The sequence below is a fragment of the Lepidochelys kempii genome, chromosome 2 (assembly GCF_965140285.1).
Source record: "Lepidochelys kempii isolate rLepKem1 chromosome 2, rLepKem1.hap1, whole genome shotgun sequence".
Lineage (NCBI taxonomy): Eukaryota > Metazoa > Chordata > Testudines > Cheloniidae > Lepidochelys > Lepidochelys kempii.
Window position 1 is genome coordinate 91,331,697 of NC_136381.1, and position 22,902 is coordinate 91,354,598.

At 39.8% G+C, this 22,902-nt stretch overlaps 1 protein-coding gene across 3 annotated transcripts in view; it reads right to left on the reverse strand.

The window, feature by feature from the left end:
* AFG3L2 (AFG3 like matrix AAA peptidase subunit 2) overlaps nt 1–22,902 on the reverse strand; it is a 43,664-nt gene that overhangs the window by 14,988 nt on the left and 5,774 nt on the right. For all 3 annotated transcript variants that reach the window (XM_073331637.2, XM_073331636.2, XM_073331635.2), the window contains exons 2-10: nt 20,531–20,630; nt 19,479–19,547; nt 18,173–18,288; nt 17,127–17,279; nt 12,365–12,439; nt 9,692–9,816; nt 7,365–7,638; nt 6,559–6,696; nt 1,104–1,257 (exon numbers count right to left, since the gene is read on the reverse strand). In XM_073331637.2, the coding sequence (XP_073187738.1) occupies nt 1,104–1,257; nt 6,559–6,696; nt 7,365–7,638; nt 9,692–9,816; nt 12,365–12,439; nt 17,127–17,279; nt 18,173–18,288; nt 19,479–19,547; nt 20,531–20,630 (1,204 nt within the window). The remainder of the gene's footprint in view (nt 1–1,103; nt 1,258–6,558; nt 6,697–7,364; nt 7,639–9,691; nt 9,817–12,364; nt 12,440–17,126; nt 17,280–18,172; nt 18,289–19,478; nt 19,548–20,530; nt 20,631–22,902) is intronic.

Consider the following 22,902-nt stretch of genomic DNA (forward strand, 5'->3'; position numbering starts at 1 on the left):
GCCAAAAAGACTCAGTGCATTAGAAAGAAGCACTTTTTAAAACTAACCACTATACCAGCGGTTCTCAAACTGGGTTCCACAGACTCTTGGGGGGGCCAAGAGGGTACTCCAGGGGATCCGCAAATCATGACCAGGGCCACCGGCCCCACTGATCAACTCCTCCCCCTCCCTCCCAGCACCTCCTGCATGCCACGGAACAGCTGTTCCACAGGGTGCAGGAGGCGCTGGGAAGGAGGGGGAGGAGCAGGGACAGGGCGCACTTGGGGGAGGGGGCAGAAAGAGGCAGGGAAGAGGAAGCGCAGGGATGGAGCGGGGGCAGGAAGAGGGGGGACAGGGTGTGGCCTTGGGAGAAGGGCTGGAATGGGGGCAGGGCCTGGGGCTGAGCAAGGGTTGATCACCCCCTGGGGAAAATCAGAAGCTGGCTTGAGGGTCTGCAAAAAAATTTAAATCAAAGTGGGGGTTCTCAGGTTGCTAAAGTTTGAGAACCACTTCACTATACAGTAATCCACTCAAGCTCTAAGGTAGTGATACTGCACTTAATGACTTAGAAACTCATCAGGATACATGGTGGAAAATGTCTGGATTTTCACAAACTTGTAAAAAAAAAAAAGGGGGGGGAGGGGTTTGGGCAAGTCACTGTATTAAGATATAGTTTATCCTACATATTTGATAGTGAATATAGTGCTAATGAAATTGTGGGTTTAGTAACATTAGCTAGAGATGGACTAGTCTTGAGCAAAGACTTTTCCACACAAATCTGCCAAGGAAACACCTCAAGTGCAGAATCTCTGCTCTTCTGTTTCCTGAACACTTTTAAGTTAAGACCTCAATGTGTGCCAAACCGAGTGCTCTTTCTTTAATTTAAATAAATGGGGAAAAGCACGTAATTATATTCATTTTACTTATAATTAACCAGGATCTTAGCTAAGATTTATAGATGTAAACAGCTAATGCATTTTTTCATTTTCTCTTTCTTCTGCACCCACATCTATAAAAAATTTATAATTTTGTCCATGAACAATATTATCTCATTCCATTACAAAATAATCAAGATACAGCCATGTCTTACTCTTAGAACCCACTATTAGAAACTAAGTAGTTACCATCCATTTCTACTAGAAGTTGGTTGAGTGTGTTTTCTTGTTCACTTTGCCCTCCAAAGTTTCCCCGTCCTCTCTTCCTTCCTACTGCATCTATTTCGTCAATGAAGAGAATGCAGGGGGCGTTTTTACGGGCCAGAGCAAATAAATCGCGGACCTTAAAAAGAGAAGGCAATACCTCAGTTATTTTCAATCATCTAGTCACAAACAGACCCGAGATCAGTATCACATCATTGGCTTTTAAGATTCCAGCTAATCTCACTGTTAAATGTTCAAAACAAGAGCCTCTAGCCCAAATGGCAAGGAATGGAAGTCTACAATGAAACCACAATACTGCAAGACTCAAAGGCAGTAATGCAAGAGCAAACTTGTCTTTTCATACATGCTTAGGTTGTAGAGATTGTTTTAGGAAAACGTACCAAACCAGAGAGTTACATTTTTAAATAAAAAGAAAAACAGCTGACTGTTGTACTTGCATAATTAAAGTGCTGTTCTATCCGAAACAGTAACTTTAACAATTTCATTGTGGGGTCCCAATTAATCTCTCAATGGATTCCAAATCAAAATATGTTTGGTTTTCAAGTTGGACGACTGTCCAACCCATACAGAACTCACTGTAGGATAAAGACTACTTTTCTAAAGTTCAGTCCTACAAACTCAGACTGGAATCGCTCAATACTCTATCACTAGTAAGTAATAAAGGTTCTATAAGACAAGTTATGTCACTAGTGATACATTTAACATGCCCATTGCCTTCACTGGGTTTGCACAAGTGTCCCAACTGGATCATAATAAAGAAGAGAACAGACTCCAAGTCAACAATAGCTAGCAACTCACTTTTTTTCCCACTCAAGTAAACAGATCTTACTCTGAATAACCACAAAATAGATATGTCGAGAAAAGTGACACCAATTTTACATAGTTCTATGTGGTGCAGCATTTCTCTACTGCAGGCAAGTTAAATATGGTATGAGTTTTTTGTAATTAATAAAAAACAAAAAGTTTCACAATCCAAAAAAATCACAGGTACTAGATGTATTTAGGACTACCGTGTGATATGTTCTTAGTCAGCTTTAGTTTATCATCTGCAGGTACAAGACACCAATGTGTTCAAGAGAGACATTAGGGCCACGATCATACTTAACCTGTAGCCATTTTAAAATATCATACCTATATTTCAGTCCCATCCTATCCGCATTACATTGGCTAGGAATTGGCCTAGAAGTTAGCAAATATAAAGTGAAGCCACAGGAAATTTTTTTCCAAAGGTTGAAAATAATTGGGTTAGAGTTATATAGGTCATTTAAGAAGAAGAGATGTGATACGAAATGTTGAATGTCTACCTTTTTCTGGGTTCCCTCACTTGCAAACACCTTACTCCTACCTCTACCTTTCAATAGATTTCTCTCTTGGAAAACCTGTATGCAAGCTATACTTGAAGTTATGGTTTAATTAAGCAAAGGTATTAACTACCATATCCAATTGTAAAAGTTGTAGCCAATGAGGCAGAATGTCAGGCTTTTGGATGCTGTGTGGCCATATGGAGGTATTCTGCTGTCTCACCCTGGTAATCAGACCATGAGGGTCTCATTAGAGCCAAATCAGCAAGAGAAAAAAAAAAACAAATGACGAAGGGCACTAACAGGGAAGAACAGAAAAGGAGAAGCCATGGGAATAAACCAATCCAAGAGAAAGCTTACACAAGGGTCTATGGAGAGATATTTGCCAATATAGTCCAACTTCAGAGCTTTATTACTCAGGTTACTAAAACTGTAAAATAAAGGCATATCCCAAAAAGGCAAAAGGGGGTGGAATGAGAAATGAGTTTTGGACAAAACAATGGTCTGTTATACACAAAACTATGTTAACATTATGGTTTCAAAGTTAAGAAGTGCTAGAATTAAAGTTGAGTGCCATTGTGCATATATATTATAATATGGTTTTAAATTACATGATCAAATTTTTTTTCAGTGAACAGGATGGACCTGCTCTAGTGATGAATCAGGGTTGTTTTTATAAAGGAGTCTTGTCTGCAGGACCTCCACCTTGTTTGTTGAAGTTGACAGATTTGTAATGAGAAAGGATGGACTCATGTCCTGGAGAACTGGATTCTATCCCTGCCTCAGCCAGAGTTCCTGTGTGATGCTAAGAAAATCATTTAAACGAAACTTTTCCACAGGTGATCACTAATTGTTTTGTTCCTCATTCTCTACATGTCCAACATGAGACCCTAGGCCTGTTTGCAGAAGTGTTGAAACTGAAATCAACAGGAACTGTAATTGAATATATAGTGTTATATACTGCTGAAGACTGAAAAGTTAGGTCCTAATTGTCTCAACTTTGGCACCCCAAATTACTAGAAACTTGATTAACTCTGTGCCTCAGCCCCCTATCTAGAAAATGGGGATATCATCATTCCCCCTCCTCACAGGGGTTTTGTGAAGATTAATGTTGAGGCATTCTGATGCCGTTGGTAGGAGCACCATAGAAAAATTGATAAGGAAATTAAACTCTGTATTCAAAGCAGGGTTTGAATAGTATGCAGTAAATAAGGCCTGGGGCCAGATAGAACAACCAAGATACAATAATATACTGAACAGCTACTCATTAATCAAGCACCTTCCACACAGTGTAACGAAGGAGGCAGACATCCTGTGGAAAAAAAAATAATATGCGATCATGTAATTAAAGTTTATATTGTAATGCACATACACAAGGGGGCTGAATTAAGACTACACAGGTAACCTTAACTCTTGTGTTTCTTCACTTTGAGTGCCTGATGTAGCAACTTTAATAATGTTCTTTTAACAAATTTTTTTTTTTAAACCACAATTTTGTAGGATTTTAAAAAAGCAAACTGAAAATCAGAAATTCCATCATGTGGCCTCATACTGTCACTCACATGGGTCTTCAGCAGGGTTGGAACCTTTAGGTGCACAGCACAGACCTCTGCTACTTGAGCCAACAATAACTGTTAGCAGTGGTAAATTGTCATCCTTTATATGAACTAGCACTAGAGGAGGATGAAACCCTTTGTCAGCAGGTTTCACTTAATATTTTCTGACGAGAAGAATGGTGAGACTCTGAAATCTTAGGTTCCATTCCAGGTTCCAGAGGGACGTGCTCTCTAGCAGGAACAGACTTCTGCCCATTCCCCCAGTCTTCATCCCTCTTGCTCAGTCTCCTCCAAACTCTCTTTGTCTCAGTCCTGTGTCTTCCTCACTTCTGGCTCCTTGTCCTAATCCCATTATCCTTGTCCAACCAGATGCTGTTTTCATCCACACCTTCCCCCGCCCGCCACTTCCTGTACCCAGTGTCCTTGCTCAGTCAGTCCTGGTTCCCTCCTCCTGTCTCCTCATCCAGTCAGTCTCTTCCTTCCTCAGCACTAGCTCCCAGTCCCACTTTCCCTCAGCAAGCTCGTTGTACAATCTGCTTCTTTCCATCTTTCCCCCACTTTGTCCCAGTCTCTAAGCACAGACGTCCAAGTTGTCCCCACCCCATCCTAGCTCCTTATCCAAGTTGTGTCTCCTCTGCCCTGCCCCCATTCTTCTCACTGGTTCCTAGTTCCTTGTCCAGCCAGTCCCAATGTCTCCCCAACTCCAGATCCTGTACCAGTGTCATAGTCCCCTGCCAAACAAACTGGCTCTCAGTCTTCTCTACACCTCTTTTCTTTAATGGCTTCCAGTACCAGCCTCCTTCAACATGTGCCCCCTCATCCCAGTCCCCACGCTCAACCAGTCCCAGTCTACCATTCCAACTCAGTCCCCTGGCCTCAAGCTACTCCTTTCCCTCTTCCAGTCCTGCTTTTGTCCCCTCTCCAGTTCAATCAGGCAGCTTTCCTCTCCATGTTGCCTGGATGTTAGCAGGGGTCAGGGGTGTAACTGAGAAGACAGAGAAACAGGCTCCTTGCTCAGAGTTTTACTGCCAGGCCCAGAGCAGTCATTACAGGGAAAGTCCTTCTGAGCCCCCGAAGCCCCGGGCTGGAGCATACTTCATCACTCTGTGGGGAACAGTACATATATCTTCTGCCTGTGACTGGAGCGTGTGGGGGGGACAGAGGATTCTCACTCACTTTGTGTGGATGGCACATGTGCAAATCTGGTCAGCACTAGCAGCTCAGAGAGAGGCTTAAACATGCTCAATATGTAGTGAATCTTCAGAGAATTTAGCTATTAAATCTCTACTGAGCTGAACTGCATTTTATTTTTTTTTTAAGGCTTATCTATCTTGTCCAAATTCGGGTGCATTTTTCACCTGGACTACACAAAATGCACATTCCAGACTCATAGGCCATCTCTCCCTGCCAAATTTCATGTCTCTGCTCCAAAGAATGGGAGGATGCTAGGCATTTTTTTCCCCAAAAGAATCAGGAGAAATTTTTCACATGGGCAAAACAATGTATTCTTCCCTAGTCTTGAAATCAGAAATGGCTGAATGCTTTGGCAGAAGTTTTCTGTAAGAATTCAACCCAAGGCAATTCAACCCAGCATGACAAATTTCAGCCTAAATAATTAGAGCCTGATAAAGTTATAAGACACTGCTCTCAGTTGCTTATAATGGGAAGTGTTGAGCAACCTTAATATAGGTGGGGCTGGTAATTTTTTTTTTTAATCTACTGATACAAGAACATAAGCATGTATGGGTCAAAGCTATTGGTCTATGTTAAGATAATGGTCTTAATGCAGTTCTAGTGACCAGGTATCCACCTCACCCAAAAAACTCCTTAACACAAGAAGCACTTTTATCAGTAACACAGCTGCAAAATCATGTTAGGGATGAACAAACTGTTATGTTACAGTTATGTCTGAAAGCTGTATTGAAAGTGCTCGAATCTTAGGGTTGGACATTGTCTAATGATGAGCCATACATTTAATTTTTAATCACAATTCATTGATTAGTTATGGATGTATGCAAAGCAGCATCTGAAACTGTAATGTTACTTTTTAACCTTCCGTTAATTTCAAATGGCTAAACAAGTTTAATACACATAACTTTTGGAGTAAGTCTTTCTAGCTCATATTTCAGCTAGAAGCAAAATTTTTTATGACCCAAACAAGTTTCTGAACAAACAGACACTTAAAAAGGGCCCAGGGTCTCAGAGAAATGCTGACAAAAATTTAAAGAGGGAGGAGACATTGCCAAGGCTACAATCACAATGTATATGCACATCAGAATAAAATTATGAGCGTTTAATACCAAGTTATGCAAACACAACAAAAGGTAAAGAGTAACAAACACAGGGTGGCCTGCAACTGGAGAATAACTGCACTGATTTTTTTTTTTTTTTTTTAAAGTAAGGTAACTTTGTGGCAATCATTTAAAGAGAAACACTTCACTTTATTAGTAGGATATTGAACAGATGACTAACTTAAGGTACATCAAACTTTTGGCCTACCAACCTTGACAGCGTCTCTTTAAGAACTGACGCTGCAACAACAGAGCAAGGCCAAAGACTTACTCTAGCTGGACCCACGCCGACAAACATCTCTAAGAACTCAGAGCCATTGACTGTAATGAAAGGAACATTAGCTTCTCCTGCTGTAGCTTTAGCTAGAAGTGTTTTCCCAGTGCCTGGAGGACCCGTCAGAATGGCCCCCTACAAAAAGGAGCATAATTAGCTTCTTTCAAAGGAAGTATATTTGTTATAACATTTCTATCAGAACATATTCTCCACTTAATGTTATGATAATTAATCAGTCCAATACAAGAGGTCTAGAATGAGGTGAAGAATTAAGTTTAGGAGGCTGTACGCCTGATTCCGATCTCACTGGAACTTATACTAGTGTTAAACCAGCATATGAGAGATTAAAACAAATGGCAATCTGATGCCTGATTTTGAAAACAGATTTAGTGCAAGTAGTAAATTCAAAGCACGTAAATATGGCAGGTGTAAGATGGGGTCTGGGTGAAAAAAGTTAGGCAGCTTTACAACAATGGATTATATAAGATAGTCCGTAAATTCTCTCTCTCTCTCGTTCTCCAGTTTTGGCCAACATTAAATTGGAGTACGCCCCTCAGGACAGGGACAGTCTTGTAGCAATGCACACTGTTGGCTCTTAACACTGGCTTTTCTTCAGATACTTTGTCAGGAGACAAGAGTTGGAAAGCGCCATCTACTTTAAAGATTTCTACTCTGATTCAAAGTATCTAGAGAATAGCTTTGTAGTTGAAATAATTTTAAATGAGGAGAGGAAAAAAATTCACCAAGTGCTGTTTAAAATAAGTGTTACATCTCCCTCATCTTCTGCGCTATTGTTCCCTTACCTTCGGGATTTTCGCTCCTAGATCCTGATATTGCTTTGGGTTTTTCAGAAAGTTAACAAACTCCATTATTTCTAATTTGGCCTCTTCACAGCCAGCTACATCTTTGAACTTGACATCTATTTCATCCTTTAGGACCTTGGCTGTGGTTTCACCTACGCTGAAGAGTCCACCCATTCCTCGCCCTGTTCGACCCATGCCAGCGGGCCCTCGTCTTAATGTGTACAGTAAGAAGCCAACTATAAGGACTGTGGGCAGCATGCTCAGAAGAAACGAGCTGAGGAGAGAGGGGAAAAAATAATCACACATTAATAGAGAGTCACTACTGTATATTACAATGCATAAAAAAGTTAATTTCCATTACAGATCTTGGAGGTTATTCATCAGAGTTTATGTTCTAGTAATCTGTAGACTTAAGTTAAAGGCAATACATAACGATGTTAAGGGGAAATATGGGAACAGATACTAAACTAGAGAAACCATAAACAGATTCTATAGAGCCTCCTTTTTTGTGATCATGATCACAAGGAATTAACATTTAAAGATGTGGACTGAAATGTATTTGAATTAAAACCCTTAAAAAAAAAACATCAGACAACTGTCAAACAGCATTTAAACAGTGAAATACCCCTATGTATCTATTAGTGACAAGTGACAGAACTGGAAACTGAAGTCATCTCCTTATCCTTGTAACAAGCTCAATGGGAAATGACAGTATGCCTCAATATTTTATCAGAAGACCACCTAGAAGAGAGAAGCAGCTCAGTTTCCATGCCCACTGAAACTCTCTCTGCTAATGAGGCTGTCAGTTATGATCAACAGTCCTAAAACAACAGCTCCCAACCTTTATGCTGGAATTCCTCTTACAGGCATAGTTTTCCCCTTAACCCCCCTCCCCCTCATTTTGCCTAATGCTGCTTTTTGCTATTGCTGTTATTTCACTCTGTTTACTCCTCCTTTCTTCCTTCCTCATTCAGTCCCAGTATATCCCTTCCCCATACCCATGGTCCCCATAATCTGACACACCCCTTCCACCATCACTGCTCATTCTGTCCCAGCACAGCTCTCTGCAAGCTAGTTACCTCTGGTACTTAGACATCCCCATTTCCATAGTATCCTAACAATCTTTAATGCATTTATCTTCACAGTATCCCTGGGAAGTACTATTATTTCCCTTTCATTAATGAGGATTGAGGCACAGAGACATATAAAACCTTGTCTTAACTACTAAGAGAAGTGTATTTTTACCTCAGGGTAACTAATATATATGAGCTATCCCCACTGAAAACACAGTGAAGACAATGCATTGAATTTTACTGTGAGATTAGTTAGGCAAAGTTAATCTCAGGCAGGGATATAGTGCTGACTTTGTGGTAAAATAAAAGTGTCTTGTCTTCACAGAATTTTTACCTGGGAATAGCTCATGCACTAGTTACCCCAATGTTAAAAAAAAAAAAAAAAGCATCATTTTAGCAATGAAGACAAGGCTTAAGTGACTTGGCTCAAAGTCACACAGGCAGTCTGTGGGGAATCAGCGAATTGAACCCAGGGCTCCGAGTCCAGGCTAAACACTGGACCATCTTTCCTGCTGCCATAGAGAAAACAAGGAACACAGCGTATCACTACCCAGTACAGAGGGAGAAAAAAATATGCATACCCAGATGGTGGCAACAGTGACAGACACTGAAAGAACATGCATATATGGATGTATAGAGTATGGGAGTAGCATACTCCAGGAGATGTAATTCCTGACAGGCCAAACTAATTTTACAGAGCTCAACAGCAGTCATTCTTTCAATAACTGCTCACCTGGACCAGAATGAAACCAAATTTCTGAGGTAAAAATCCTTATTTCCCCATACACCTGAGCCATTCAGAGCCCAGGACACACATCCTTAACAAGAGGGGTAGTTGGGGTCTGTGCTGAAGACCGCTCAGAAAAATGAAGATACCAAAGATAAATGCAAAGAATATAATTTCTGTTTTGGAGCCTCTACTCTTTATTTGGGTAACACAAGTGCTACAAACATAAATTAAGTTTGCCTATTTAAGGGGATAAGCGGGGTCAGCTGCAGATGCACAGAAAAAGATACATATTATCTAATGAGAAGCTAAGCTTGGGAAAATTTACATGAGATGAAGATTTTGAATAAAGATAAGTAATTCATTGTCATATGTACAGCATATTAAACACACACAAAGGTCAAAGCAGAAGTGAGCTTTTCATAATACTGCCATCTAGTGTGCCATGATATGAATACAGGACATCCCCATTATTCCACTGGGAAAGAACAAGTTTATCAACATATCTAGTTTAAACAGCTTCTTACCCATCACTTTCCGCTGAGTAGACTACAGGTAATCTGTTCTCCCCTTCTATTCCGAACTCTTGCTGTGCAGTTTCCAGATTCCGCTCAAAAGTGTCCACACTACCAATATTAAACCAGACATATTGCTATAAAAAAACAAAATTATGATCACAAGAGGAATAATTTGTTTCAACCTCATCACAATCCATCTAAAGATTAAAAACAGACAAAAATCAGTGGCCTAATCTCAGACTAAAGGACTGATTCACTGTTTCAGAACTGAAATATTTACTTTAGTTTACAAAATTGTAATTTATATTTACTGCAGAATAGAATGAGTTTAGATTTAGTAGGTACATTTATGGAAACTCATATCATCCAAATTCTTACTGGAGGACCATTACTTAGGCTTGACTTTGATCATTACAATCACAGAAGTCATATATGCCAGGATTTTCATGAACTTTAAACAGGCTTAAATTCTGACTTTTTTTTTTTTTTAACTTTTTAATGAGAGGGTGAATTCAATGAGCTGACTAGAACAGACATTAAAATCTTCAAAGGGAAATCAAGGGCTGCCTATGAGGCAGAGAGAGAACGCAACAGCCCAGCAAATATACAATGGCCACTTGGTCTTAGTAAAGACTATTTCACCTGAAGAGGAAGGAGGCTCCTCACTCTCAGGTTTGAAAAGAAAAAAGTTTTCTTCATACATTTTGTGAAACTAAGTTACAAAAGTTGGCTTGCTATGGCACCTCAACTATTCACTTTTAATCACAATGCTTAACAGTTAGTGCACTGTTTCTGTTAAACACACCACACTCAGATTTTAAACAATGAGACCAGATTTTTTACTTTAAGAAACATGTTTCTAGGATTTGTCTTTTTTTACCATGACTAGCCCTGAAAACCTGCTATTGCATAAAATTGTAACTCTAACCATTAACTGGTTGAGAAACCAAGGCCAATCATGGTTTATAGGTTAAAGAGTAAGTGTACAAACAATGTGAGCAGTAAATCACATTAGCTTCACTGATGAAATAAGTGTTGCATATTTCATTTTACACTGGAGGGATGTCCAGACTTTGGTTCAGCAAAAGCTGATAGTCTGGAAAAGAAGCTTCTTGGTTACAGTCTAAAAATAGAAGTGACAACCATATAACTTTTTAAGAATATGTAATCATGTTTTAGGGATATGACCAGTGGTAAAGTCATCCAGCTTGCTAAACATTAAGCATGTCTGAAATGATCAGTACTGTCGTCCAAACCCAAACATTTCAATAGTTATCAACATTCCCCCTAAGTTTTCTTTCTGCTGCATGGGCCACAAACTCCACTGAGCACTGGATTTTAGTCTTTGGGCAAACTTACATAAAAAAAAAAAGTCTTATTGGGGTGTTGGGGTGGCTACTCTGAATGGGAATGGGGAGTTGAGTGTCAGGGTGGAGGGAGCAGAGGAATAGGGGTGTAAGAGGAGTAGGGCATGTGTGGGTGGGTGTTGCACATGAGGAGCAGAGTGAAATGAGGCTGCAGGGGAGGTCAGGGTGTCAGGGCGGGTGCTCCATATAAACAGTGGGGGACAGTCCGGGTGTCAGGGATAAGAGGGAGAGCAGGGTGGGTGCTCTAAATTGGGACAGAGGGGAGCAGCTGAGTCTCAATGGTGGTGGTGGAGGAAACAGCCCAGTCAGTCCCAGGCTGGAAATGGGTATCGGCAGTTTGCATCTCTCTCGCAAGGGTAGCTGTTCTTAGCCCTCACCCAATCACCCCATATCCTACTTGCTCCCCCACCGATCCCAATCACCGCTGCAGCCACTACAGCCCCTCCAGGTCACATTCTCGCCTCTGCCCCCATGAGCCAAAAAGCCCCTGCAGCACCCGCCCCAGAGAAATAGGCAGTTGTGAGTGGCAGTCTGTGACATGAGTGGTACATGGAAAATTGTTGGTCCACTCCCACAAGTGTATGTAGTTTACAGGGAATAGTGATAGTTATTAGCACTAACTTTTTTTTTTTTTTTTTTTTTTTTTTAAAAGTTTAGGGCTTGTTTTTGGGTACTTTACTTTTTGGAGCACTTTAGCCACGACTTATGCTTTCATCCTCTCCAGGTTACAGGGAAATGGTTCCAAAGGAGAACCAGGAAGTGTTTGACTAACCTAAGAGCTATGTTTCTTAAGACAATGGAAGAGTTAAAATCCAGATCATCTCTTCAGTTTTCACTTAGCTAGTGAAGCTTGGAAAATCATGAAGATTCCATTTTTTTTGGTAGGGGCAGTCAAGTGAGTTTATGGATAAATGCATGTACTACTAAAGGATTTTCAATACTAGATGGTGCAGTATGTTGTGGATTATTTACAGTAGGAAACTACTAGCTGCTGAAACACAGATTTCTGAAGGCTCCGCACGTGGACTAAGACAGTAGGCATGGGAAGGAAAGAACAACTACAAAACAGTTTTTAAATTAGTTTTGAATTGTGCCTTGGTTTCAGCTACTTATAGGGGTAGAGCATGGATAAACAGAAGCAGGAGAGACAGGAAAACAAAATAGTCAGAACATTAAAGGTAATCCTACGAAAGTTAAAATAGGAGAGAATGGTAATAGACAGACCAAGTTTTCTGCAGCAACAATTTTGTATTTGAAGTGAAGAGTTCTGCTGCCTTCTGTAATACATTTATCCATATTCAAAACTAAAATTTACCCCCTCCATAGGAGACTTTCCTGGGGTAAAGACCACTCTAACAAAGCGCTTGTTCACTACTTCTAGTCTGTCCACCTGCAAGATAAAGAAACATTTTTAGAATGCACTACAGATAATTTTACAGAAACATTTTAAAATGCATCCCCGATTCACCGCTGGTGTAATAGTGTGTAATTCTAATTTTCCTTTTAATGTACAGAAGCAGAAAAATTAAGATTGAGATTTTATAGTTGAGAAGCTACAGTTAATACTGAGATGGCCATTCTGTCAAAAATAACTTTCAGTCACTTAGGCCATGTCTACACCACATCCTTTACAGCAGGACAGCTGTGCCAATGCACAGGAAAACACTTCTCTTCATGAAACAAAACACTCCATTAATCCTCCATTCTAGTGGGCAACCGATTTGCATTCAGGTGGGAATACACATATCTAATTACATTTATTTCAGTAACTGGACGTGCAAATAAACAGCGAGAGCCCAATTTTCAAATATAATAATCTAAACAGGGTGCCCAAATCTCATATTTTGACAGTCAGCTACATAAGTCTCAATAAATGATCAACAGCGAAGACTACTGCATTAGAAAGGAGGACTGGATGACCTAATAGGCTTTTTTAATCACAGAAGAGGTCTAAATGAAATTATTATAAGGTATGTGCAAAAGTGGTTGAAAGGCTGTATTCAATGAGTAGTCATCAACAGTTCACAGTCAAGCTGGAGATGAGGGAGGGGGCACACATCTTGTGGGATCCCCTAGGATTAAAATTCAAAATGACCTTGACAAATCAGAGAACTGGTCTGAAATCAACAAGATAAAATTTAATAAAGACAATGGCAAAGTATTACACTTAGGAAGGAAAAAAACCCTCAAATGCACAACTACAAAATGGGTAATAACTGGCTAGGCAGCACTACTGCTGAAAAGGATCTGGGGGTTACAGGGGATCACAAATTGAATATCAGTCAACAGTGTGATGCAGTTGCAAAAAAGGCGAATACCATTCTGGGGTGTATTAACAGGAGTGTTGCATGTAAGATACAGGAGACAATTGTCCCACTCTTCTCAGCACTGGTGAGGCCTCAGCCAGAATATTGTGTCCAGTTCTGGGTGACACACTTTAAGAAAGATATGGACAAACTGGGGAGAATCCAGAAGAGAGCAACAAAAATGACAAAAGGTCTTTAAAAAAAAACAAAACACCCAACCAACATATCTATGAGAAAAAGTTGAAAAACTGGTCATATTTAGTCTTGAGAACAGAAGACTAAGGGGGCACCAGATAAAAGTCTTCAAAATATGTTAAGGACTGTCCTAAAAAGGACGGTGATCGATTATTCTCTATGTCCACTGAAGACAGGACAAGTAGTAATCTGCAGCAAGGGAGATTTAGGTTAGATATTAGGAAAACCTATCTTAAAGGATAGTTAAGCACTGGAATAGGCTTCCAAGAAAAGTTGTGGAATCCCCATTATCAGAGGTTAAGAACAGGTTAGAGAAACACCTTTCAGGGATGGTGTAGGTGTACTTCGTCCTGCCTCATAAAAGGGGCTGGACTTGATGACCTCTTGAGGTCCGTTCCAGCCCTACACTTCTATGAGATGTCAACATGAGTATCCAAATACAAGATTAAGACATCCTATTGGAGCATCTTAGTTTGAAAATTAGGCTCAAAACATGATGAAGTAATCAGCTGTATAGATTCAAGAACACAGAAATAATTATGTCATTGCATAACTATTGAAACAATGGCTTGTGCATCAAACATGCATACACTTGTAGGAACTCACAAAATAATCAGGTAGGTTTCTACTCCCACACTCAAAATGAAATTAAATCCAAAAAGCTGCAAAGCACATCAGTACAACAGTAAGGTTGAAATTTTCAAACAAACAAGTTTGGAAGCTCAAAAATTAAGTTACAACAATTTTAATTCTACCACATTACAGAAAACATATAAAGCCACCTATTTAAACTGTATAAGCAATCATCCAATACACAACATACACACAACCTAGCCATATTAACATTGCAATAGGAACTATAAAAAACACACCAGAAAGCTGAAATCCAGTCAATTAAAAGTAATGCCTGGCCTTGAATCCCAATGTCTTTTTCCAATCATTTCCCTTAAAAAACACCTCTTCTGTTGTCATCGTGTAAGAACCCCACACAAATAAGGGGAAAATAACTGACTATACCGAGGAAACATTGAAATTGGCTAAACCCAAAGTGATGTCAAATACACCAGGTAAAAAAAACCTCAAAGACTAGCAGACAGGCTCTGGCAGATATCACAAGCTATTTTTAATGTTTTTAAAATGGACTAGATTTCAAATGGATGGTTTTCCTTACACCTGACAGTGTCTTTAAAGATCAATTTAAACTAAATAAAGGAAACTTAAAGTAGATAAATCTGAACTATTTTAACATTTATTCCATTTCTTGGTCTCCCTCCCTAAAACAACTTATTTTAGTGTATTTGAAGCCACTATAAAAAGGAATGGGGGAGAGGGGAAATTCCTTGTATTTGAACAATGTCTGCACATTTAATTTAGCCGAATGTTAGGCTTTCATTTTACAGAAGCCCAAGAGATTGTTCTCTTGGTCTGGTGCAATAAAACTTTCAAAATGCTTTTCTGAAATGAGGGCTCTGACTTGATTCAGTGTAACAGCCAAGTGCCCCTTTCAACTGAATTAAGACTGTCTTATTGGTAGCTTGGCAGGATTCAATTTAAATCAGTAGATGTTGGTAGTGTCAGTTTCAGCTGACACTGAAATAGATGAAAAAAATCCATCAGTAACTGTCAGTGCAAGTGCAGCCTCCTGCATACCTTATACAGGTGTCTCAGTCATGCAGGGAGCCTCCTGCAACACCATGGTCAGCACTGCCCTAACCCCAACCTTAGTCTTCCTGTAACTTCAAGTTTTTTTTTCTTAAAAGTAGAAATAGATACCAATTGTCAAACTTACAAAACAGTAAGAGTTAAATTCTGCCAAGCCTATTTATTAGTTACCTTTGTTAGTATGTTTCAGAGCCCTGGTCTACACTACGAGTTTAGGTTGAATTTAGCAGTGTTATGTCGATTTAATCCTGGTCAAAGCCCCTTTTACATGCTGCTTCTATGATGAGCTGTATGCAATTCTAGGGGGGGGCCCCTACCACTACCCCACCACTGTCCGTGGACACCTGCAAGGGGGGAGTCTCACGCAACAGGGATGAGGAAGATGAGGAGGAGGAGGTGGTTGAGGATAGCGCACAGCAGGCAAGCGGAGAATCCCTTCTCCCCAGCAGCCAGGAACTGTTCATCACCCTGGAGCCAATACTCTCCCAAGGCGGACTCCCGGACCATGAAGCTGGAGAAGGCACCTCTGGTGAGTGTACCTTTGTAAATATAATACAGGGTTTAAAAGCAAGCATGTTTAATGATTAATTTGCCTTGAAGACTTGGGATGCATTTGCGGCCAGTATAGCTATTGGAAAAGTCTGTTAACGTGTCAGGGGATGCAGCAGAAATCCTCCAGGGACATCCCCATGAAGTTCTCCTGGAGGTACTCTAAAAGCCTTTGTCATGCAGTGTGGGGAGGCCCGTTCGTGCCAAGCTGTTCGTGTTTGGCTGAGAGGGATCTTTCCTGATACTTGGATCACAGCAGCGCCCACAATAAATTTACCCACTCCCAATTGATTCCCAACTGACTGGTAGCTGTCTGGCATTGCAAGCTTCCAGAGGGCTATCACCACTTGCTTGTGAACTGTGAGGGCTGCTCTCAACTTGGTATTCTGGTGCTTCAGGGCAGGGGAAAACAAATCACAAAGTTCCATGAAAATGCCCTTACGTATGCGAAAGTTTTGCAGCCACTGGGAATCATCCCAGACCTGCAACACTATGCGGTCCCACTAGTCTGTGCTTGTTTCCCGGGCCCAGAATTAGCATTCCACAGTATGAACCTGCCCCATTAGCACCATGATGTCCAAATTGCCAGGGCCCGTGCTTTGAGAGAAGTCTGTGTCCATGTCCTCATAACTATCGTGATCGTGCGGTCGTCGCCTCCTTGCCTGCTTTTTTCAGGTTCTGCACATACTGCAGGAAAATGCGCAAGGTGTTTACAATGCTCTCAACAGCAGTGGTGAGCTGAGCAGGCTCCATGCTTGCCGTGGTATGGCGTCTGCAGGAGAGCAGAGTTGCAGTAGAAGCAGTGGATGATGACGGATGCCACGAGAATAGATATTTATACAGAACGATGGGAGGACCTGTAAAGTGGATTCATGGCACCAGGAGAACAGAGTTGCAGCGGAAGCGGTGGATGACTGTTAACAATCCTACTGCACCATCTGCTGACAGCAGTATGGCGTCTGCACGGAAAAAAGGTGCGAAACGATTGTCTGCCATTGTTTTCACGGAGGGAGGGGCGACTGACGACGTACCCAAAACCACCCATTACAATGTTTTTGCCCCATCAGGCATTGGGAGCTCAACCCAGAATTCCAATGGGCAGCAGAAACTGTGGGATAGCTACCCACAGTGCAATGCTCCGAATGTTGACGCTTGCCACGGTACTATGGATGCACTCTGCCGACTTAATGCGCTTAGTGGGGACACACAATCAACTGTATAAAATTCCTAATAATAGACTTCTATAAATTCGACCTAATTTCGAAGTGTAGACATACCCAGAGTATTTTTGTGCAGAAGTCACGCCAATGCTGTTGCCCAAACTAGCCATCTCTCATTTTATGATTCCCCATACCTATTACTCACCATTCCTTTAGAAAGGTAATTATTGACAAAATCTTTCCAAGTGATTTCTCTGCCGGAGTTCCTGAAGAAAAAGTAATACGTAACAGTAGCCCAGAAAATAGAACTGCTCATGAAGTAAAACCGGAACTCTTTGTCATCCCATGGAAAGTCACCCTAGGACACGGAAAGAAGAAAAACAAAATAATTTTTTTTGTCTCTCTAGAACAGAAGTGTAAGGTAAAAGAACAGATGTCAGTTGTGCATTTTCTGTTTGCTCCCAAAGTTAAACAAGGAGGGCATCAAGCTAAACTGAACTAAATTTGCCAAAATATAGTACTTTTTATATTCAAAAGACAAGACAATGTCATTTCCACAGCAATACCTTTCTCAGAGGATCTCAAAAGTGCTTTATAAACAGTAATAGGATGCAGTCAACCTGGAAGCTAACCAATTAAAGAGTTTTCAGATATTGACTCCTGTCCCAAGTCCTCCTGACAACTTTTGTGGTTTTGCAATCATTTTCCCCCACCCCTTTTTTTTAAAACCTCTCTCTTTCCATCATTGCTGTGTACAAGACCCACACAAACAAAAGGGGAAATTGATCGACCTATACAGGAGAAAGAAGCTGTGACTATACACAAAGTGCTGTCAGACAGAATAAAGAAACCGAAAAGAGAAATATTATTTCTACCCTGAATTATTGCAATCCTTGGTGTTACATTTAATGGAGTCAAAAAATTCCAGAAAAGCTATGTTTATGGCAACTGGATTTCTAGGGCCAAAATGACTCGTGTTACTGACATTCATTAAATGTACCAAAACTTTATGAAAACTATTATCAATTTGGTCTATAGATCCTTACAGTGCCTCTAAAAAAACCACCAAAATAGTATCAGTCTCCCCTGACAATAAGAAGTTTTTAAAGCCAACGATATACCCTCAAAGCTTCACTATAAATACACTAAGCACTTCTTCCATACAGTCAAAATCATATTCTTTCATTGGTTCACCACAAATTGTTTATACAAGGTAAGCCGGTGTCACAAAACATATTTTAGAGTGAAGACCTTCTGTAATCTGGCCCACCATCCAGTGTCTTCTTTCTTGCCACCTCTTTTTCCACCACCTCCTCCCCCTCCACTGTTACTCCCAGGAGGTCGCTGGGCATTAGTCTGCTTTGCTTCTACAAAAAAAAAAAAAAAAAAAAAAAGACACACATTAACAACATTTTAAAGTCCTACAGAAATCTCAGACTAACACAAGGATCTTCTGTTTATACTATAATTAAATAAAAGCTTTGCTGAAGAACAAAACTAACCCGAAATCCACAATAGTTTACAAATGCAAAGCACCTCAGAAATCAATTAGAAAATATGAAAACATTTTTCTGTTTTCCCCCTCAAACAGTCATGTAGTCCACTTCTTAATCAACAGATGGCCACATCACATGACCATGATCAAAGCAGAGTACCGCTATTTGTATTCCACTAATCTTGGAAGTTAAGAACTAAATATGCCATTCCCTAGATTTGGCCCTTCCAGAACATGAAGGAGGTGTACTGGCTGGGCAATGTGTGGAAGATTATACTAACTCTGTCCCCATTTTGCAAAAAAAATGGAGGACTTGTCCAGGGCTGTCAATCTGGGGCCCATTACCAGCATTAAGTATCATCTGACTAAAACTCCCTTGGATATCTAGGCCTATAGATCATTGCTTACTTCTTTCAATGTTCAGGAAGTGTTTACAACAGAATCTGGAGTCTGGTTTGACATCCTAGTTGTAAGACAATGCAAATGAATACAGAGATAAGAGTTCATGATCTCTGAACTGTGCCTCTGTGACTGCTGATCACCCTCCTCACAACAGGCTCTGCAGGATTACTGCCTATCTTCTTGTAATCAGACCCTTAATACATCTAATACCAAATGGTTGCCACACCTGAGCAAGGGACTCTATGGGACTGACACTGCCAGCCTCTTCTTCAAGCTATACCCTTCACAGAGCTACTGCTTGGGGCCTGGCCCTTTGAACAGTGTTTCTGTGGTTGCTTCCTGCACAAGGAGCAGATGTTTTAACTTGTTCTGGGAAAGGCTCAGAGATCTACATATGTACATCATGTGATTATGTCCATTAAATGGGCACTGAACACGCATCCTAGAATACCAGACTGGGAGGGGCATAAGGGGAAGCAAAAACTGACTCCAAAGCCTACATGCCATATGGAACTGAAAAGATTTTAATGTAGTCTGCAGTTCAGAGTCAATGTGGAGCATGGTTTCTACAAACATCTAATATGATAATATCAGTCACATAGTAATAGAAATAATATGTATCCTAAAGCAAAGCTTGAATTGGGAACAGCCTATTAGTACCTTTTGTTTCTCCAGCTGATCCTTTGGATTCATTAGTTTTCTTTCCATTAGGAAAATACTTTTCAAATCCTATTAAGAGAACACATTAAAAGAGCTGATATATTTCTAGCTACTAGTACTTTTATGAAGATTAGTGAGGGCACCAAAATATAATAATAATAAGAATTATGTACTTATCACCCTGCATCATATAAGTTATTAGCATCATATCAGTGGTGACTCTTTCCACAAGACTGAAGAACTCGTAATATTCAGCAGAAAAGATCTGGTTTATTTAGATTGAAGATATTTACTTGTAAAAGAAAAATAAGTAGTTTTTATGCTCTTATTAAATTAATATTGAGCCAAAGTCTAATTGCCCTTCAAGTCAAGGAAAGAAAGGGTTTTTAATAAGGTACTGAAAAAAAGAAAAACCTAGAAAATGAGTTGGACAAGAATCTTGCCTTTTAACTACCAACCCTTTTTCATTACTAACCCTCCAAGTAGTGGACGGGGGAAAAATTGAGGGATGTAGTGAAAAAACTAGCCAAAGATTCACCAACAACATGAACATGTCCTTCTTCCTATCTATCAAGCACCACTTATGTATTAAGCAATATTTAAATAACTGCACTATCAATGTCTAAATTAGATTATACATACCATATATTTGATAAATCTTTGGGTATAAAGAACCCAACTCATGCAGGTAGAAAAATAAGCATTTATAGCACTATTTTATTAACAATTCATCAGAACTTTCTAGTCCATACACAAAGTTATAAACCAGGGATACGCAAATTCTGCTTAACGGAGCGATGAGCTGGCCACTTGTCAGGAACCTGAAGACCAGTTTAAATTGTGTAAGATGGAGCAAACTGCAGTTACTCATCTTTAACAGGAGGTGCAGTCTGCTGATCCTAACATGCAATGCTCCATCTTGTGATCAGTGGCCATTTAATGCTGGAACCCGTTGTCTCTGAGAACAATAGGGCCAAATGAAACATCAGAGTGATACTCATTATAGGACTCAATGAGTTCCACTTCACTCACAACTGCGAAGTTATAATTACCTTTAGGAGGTTGGGAGAAGAGTCTTCTGTAAGCAGCAATTACACTTGCCAAGACAGTACTTTTGTTAGTAGTCACTCTAGTGGTAACTTGCTCATGGAGCTGAAAGATAAAGTACAAACACTATTAGATAACAAGAAAGTGTTACAGATGTCTTCAATCAATCTCTTTAAAAATCTTTAGATGATACCAGTCATCAGATATACCTTAGATAATTTTTTCACTTCAAAGTCCAAGAGACACAGACAAGGTTTTCATCTCAAGGACAAAAGACCAAAAACATCAAGACACTTGATCATGGCCTTGGATAAGCCAAGAGACTACTTACACTTTACATAGTATGTCAGAAGATTCTTTCTTCCACCCTAATACAGTAAGAATCAGGGTGGATTTGATTTAAATCATGATTTAGATCACTAGTCATGAAGACTTGATTTAATCATGGATTTCTACATAAAAGTGCGTTCTTGTTGGATGTAGTAACCTTAATACATATTCTTCACAACTCAGAGATAGATGGGTCTCTTTTACGGCCTACTGACATTATAGGTTTTCCCTTCTAGATAGAGAATGTTATGGTAGATCTCAAATCAATGAAGGAAAGACCTCAAGACTTCTGGAATATGCTGCTCAAACAGTTCCACTTTTGTTTCTACTGCCTGTCCCTCCCGTCTCACATTTATCTCCAGACTTCTTCTTCTTGTCCAGATCTATTCTGTCACCAACAATCATTTATTCACTGAACTTTCTGAAACTTCGCACTTTTAGAGAGAGGTAAGGGACTGATTCTGTGTACACAAATTTGCAGAGGGACAATAGGGTTGAGGTCTGCTATTTCTCACCTCTATCTATTATTTATTTAAAACATTTTTGCTGTTAACAAGCATGTTATCGCTGGAGAGACAAATCCACAGTTCGAGAACTGCAAAACTAAGCATCTCTGATGGTAGACTGAGCACTGAGTCCCATTAGGTAGATAGAAAGATTAACCTAAATAATCTATACAGAAGTCCCTGGGACCCCATAAGATTGGGTCCCTAATCCATGAACTATTGAAACTCATTTACAAAACTTTTCTTAAACATTACATGAATATATTGTCTCATACTATAGAATTAGAATTTATAATTCCTATTCCATGATGAGATATCTTTGAGTTATAATGTATCTTAATTAAAACTATCTTTAGATCGGATTTTTTTGATAAAATGCTTTTTGAGGAGAAAAAAACTATTTAAATATAAAAAAAACTGATTTTTTTTTTTTTTTTTAAAGAAGTCATTGCTTTTTATCCACCCTGGTAAGAACTGCTGTGGATACGAGCAGAGAAAGAAAAAAATATTAGGAGGAAAAAGGTAGAAATTAATCACATGGTTTTCTGGAATAGGTAAGTCTTTGTTACCTTTGTTGTACAAATCTATAATTTTGCCAGCAATAATGAAGATTGGGCAACAAGATGAAATGCACAAAAAAATTTCTTATAAATAATTACATATGGTACACAGTGCAGATATTTAGCTTTACACTTATATTTCTCATACAGTCTCAGACATAGGATAATTTAAAGTATATTACTAAATGTATTTTTCACATCATCTGCTAATGTGTACTTGAAGTGTAGCACTGAGCATGGTTGGGCAGGTGAGATCCTCACAGGTATGGCATGAGTTTCTATGAAAAAAAAAATCCAGATTCTTTCTGTACAGGAAGGATCTGCTCAGAGCTCCAAGGTGCATATTGTACAGAGCTGAAAAACCTATTTGAGAGATCTTAAAGCAGATCTAAAGCTTTTATATACATGAGGATCTATTTACAACAGACTCACAAGAAGTTCATATTATTCTAATTGAAGTACCTTCCTGGTTTGCAGGGGTCTAGATTTTAGAGTTCACTAGAAAGGATGCATTTTAAACCATTTTAATTGTTAAGATGTAATTTATTTTAAGTTAAAACTTAATGTTACCTGAATAATGATCCTTAAAACTTTTAGAATATACTGAATGAAGTGTAGTATAATCTTATGGTAAGGTGGAGTTCACTTTTTCTTCCAAAGAGAGACTATAAATTCTGAATATGATCCAAATTTACCTACTTCCTGGAGGTAAATTTTATATTTTTTAGTTATTTAAGCTAAGTAAAGCTTTCTCCTAAAAATAGCTGCTCGGAGGCTTTCCCCCTGATGGAGACCATTATGCCCTAAATTCCCTCCAAGCTGCAAGACCATGCAGCAGGCTATCAAGGGCCACGCAGGCATGCAGCCACAGGGGCCTGGAGAGGAGAGAGGTAGGGGGTAGGCAGGGAGCAAGCAGGGGTGTGCAGGGCTGCCACGGCAGGGAGATGCTCCTCTCTCCCTGTGCCAGCCCCGCAGCTGCTG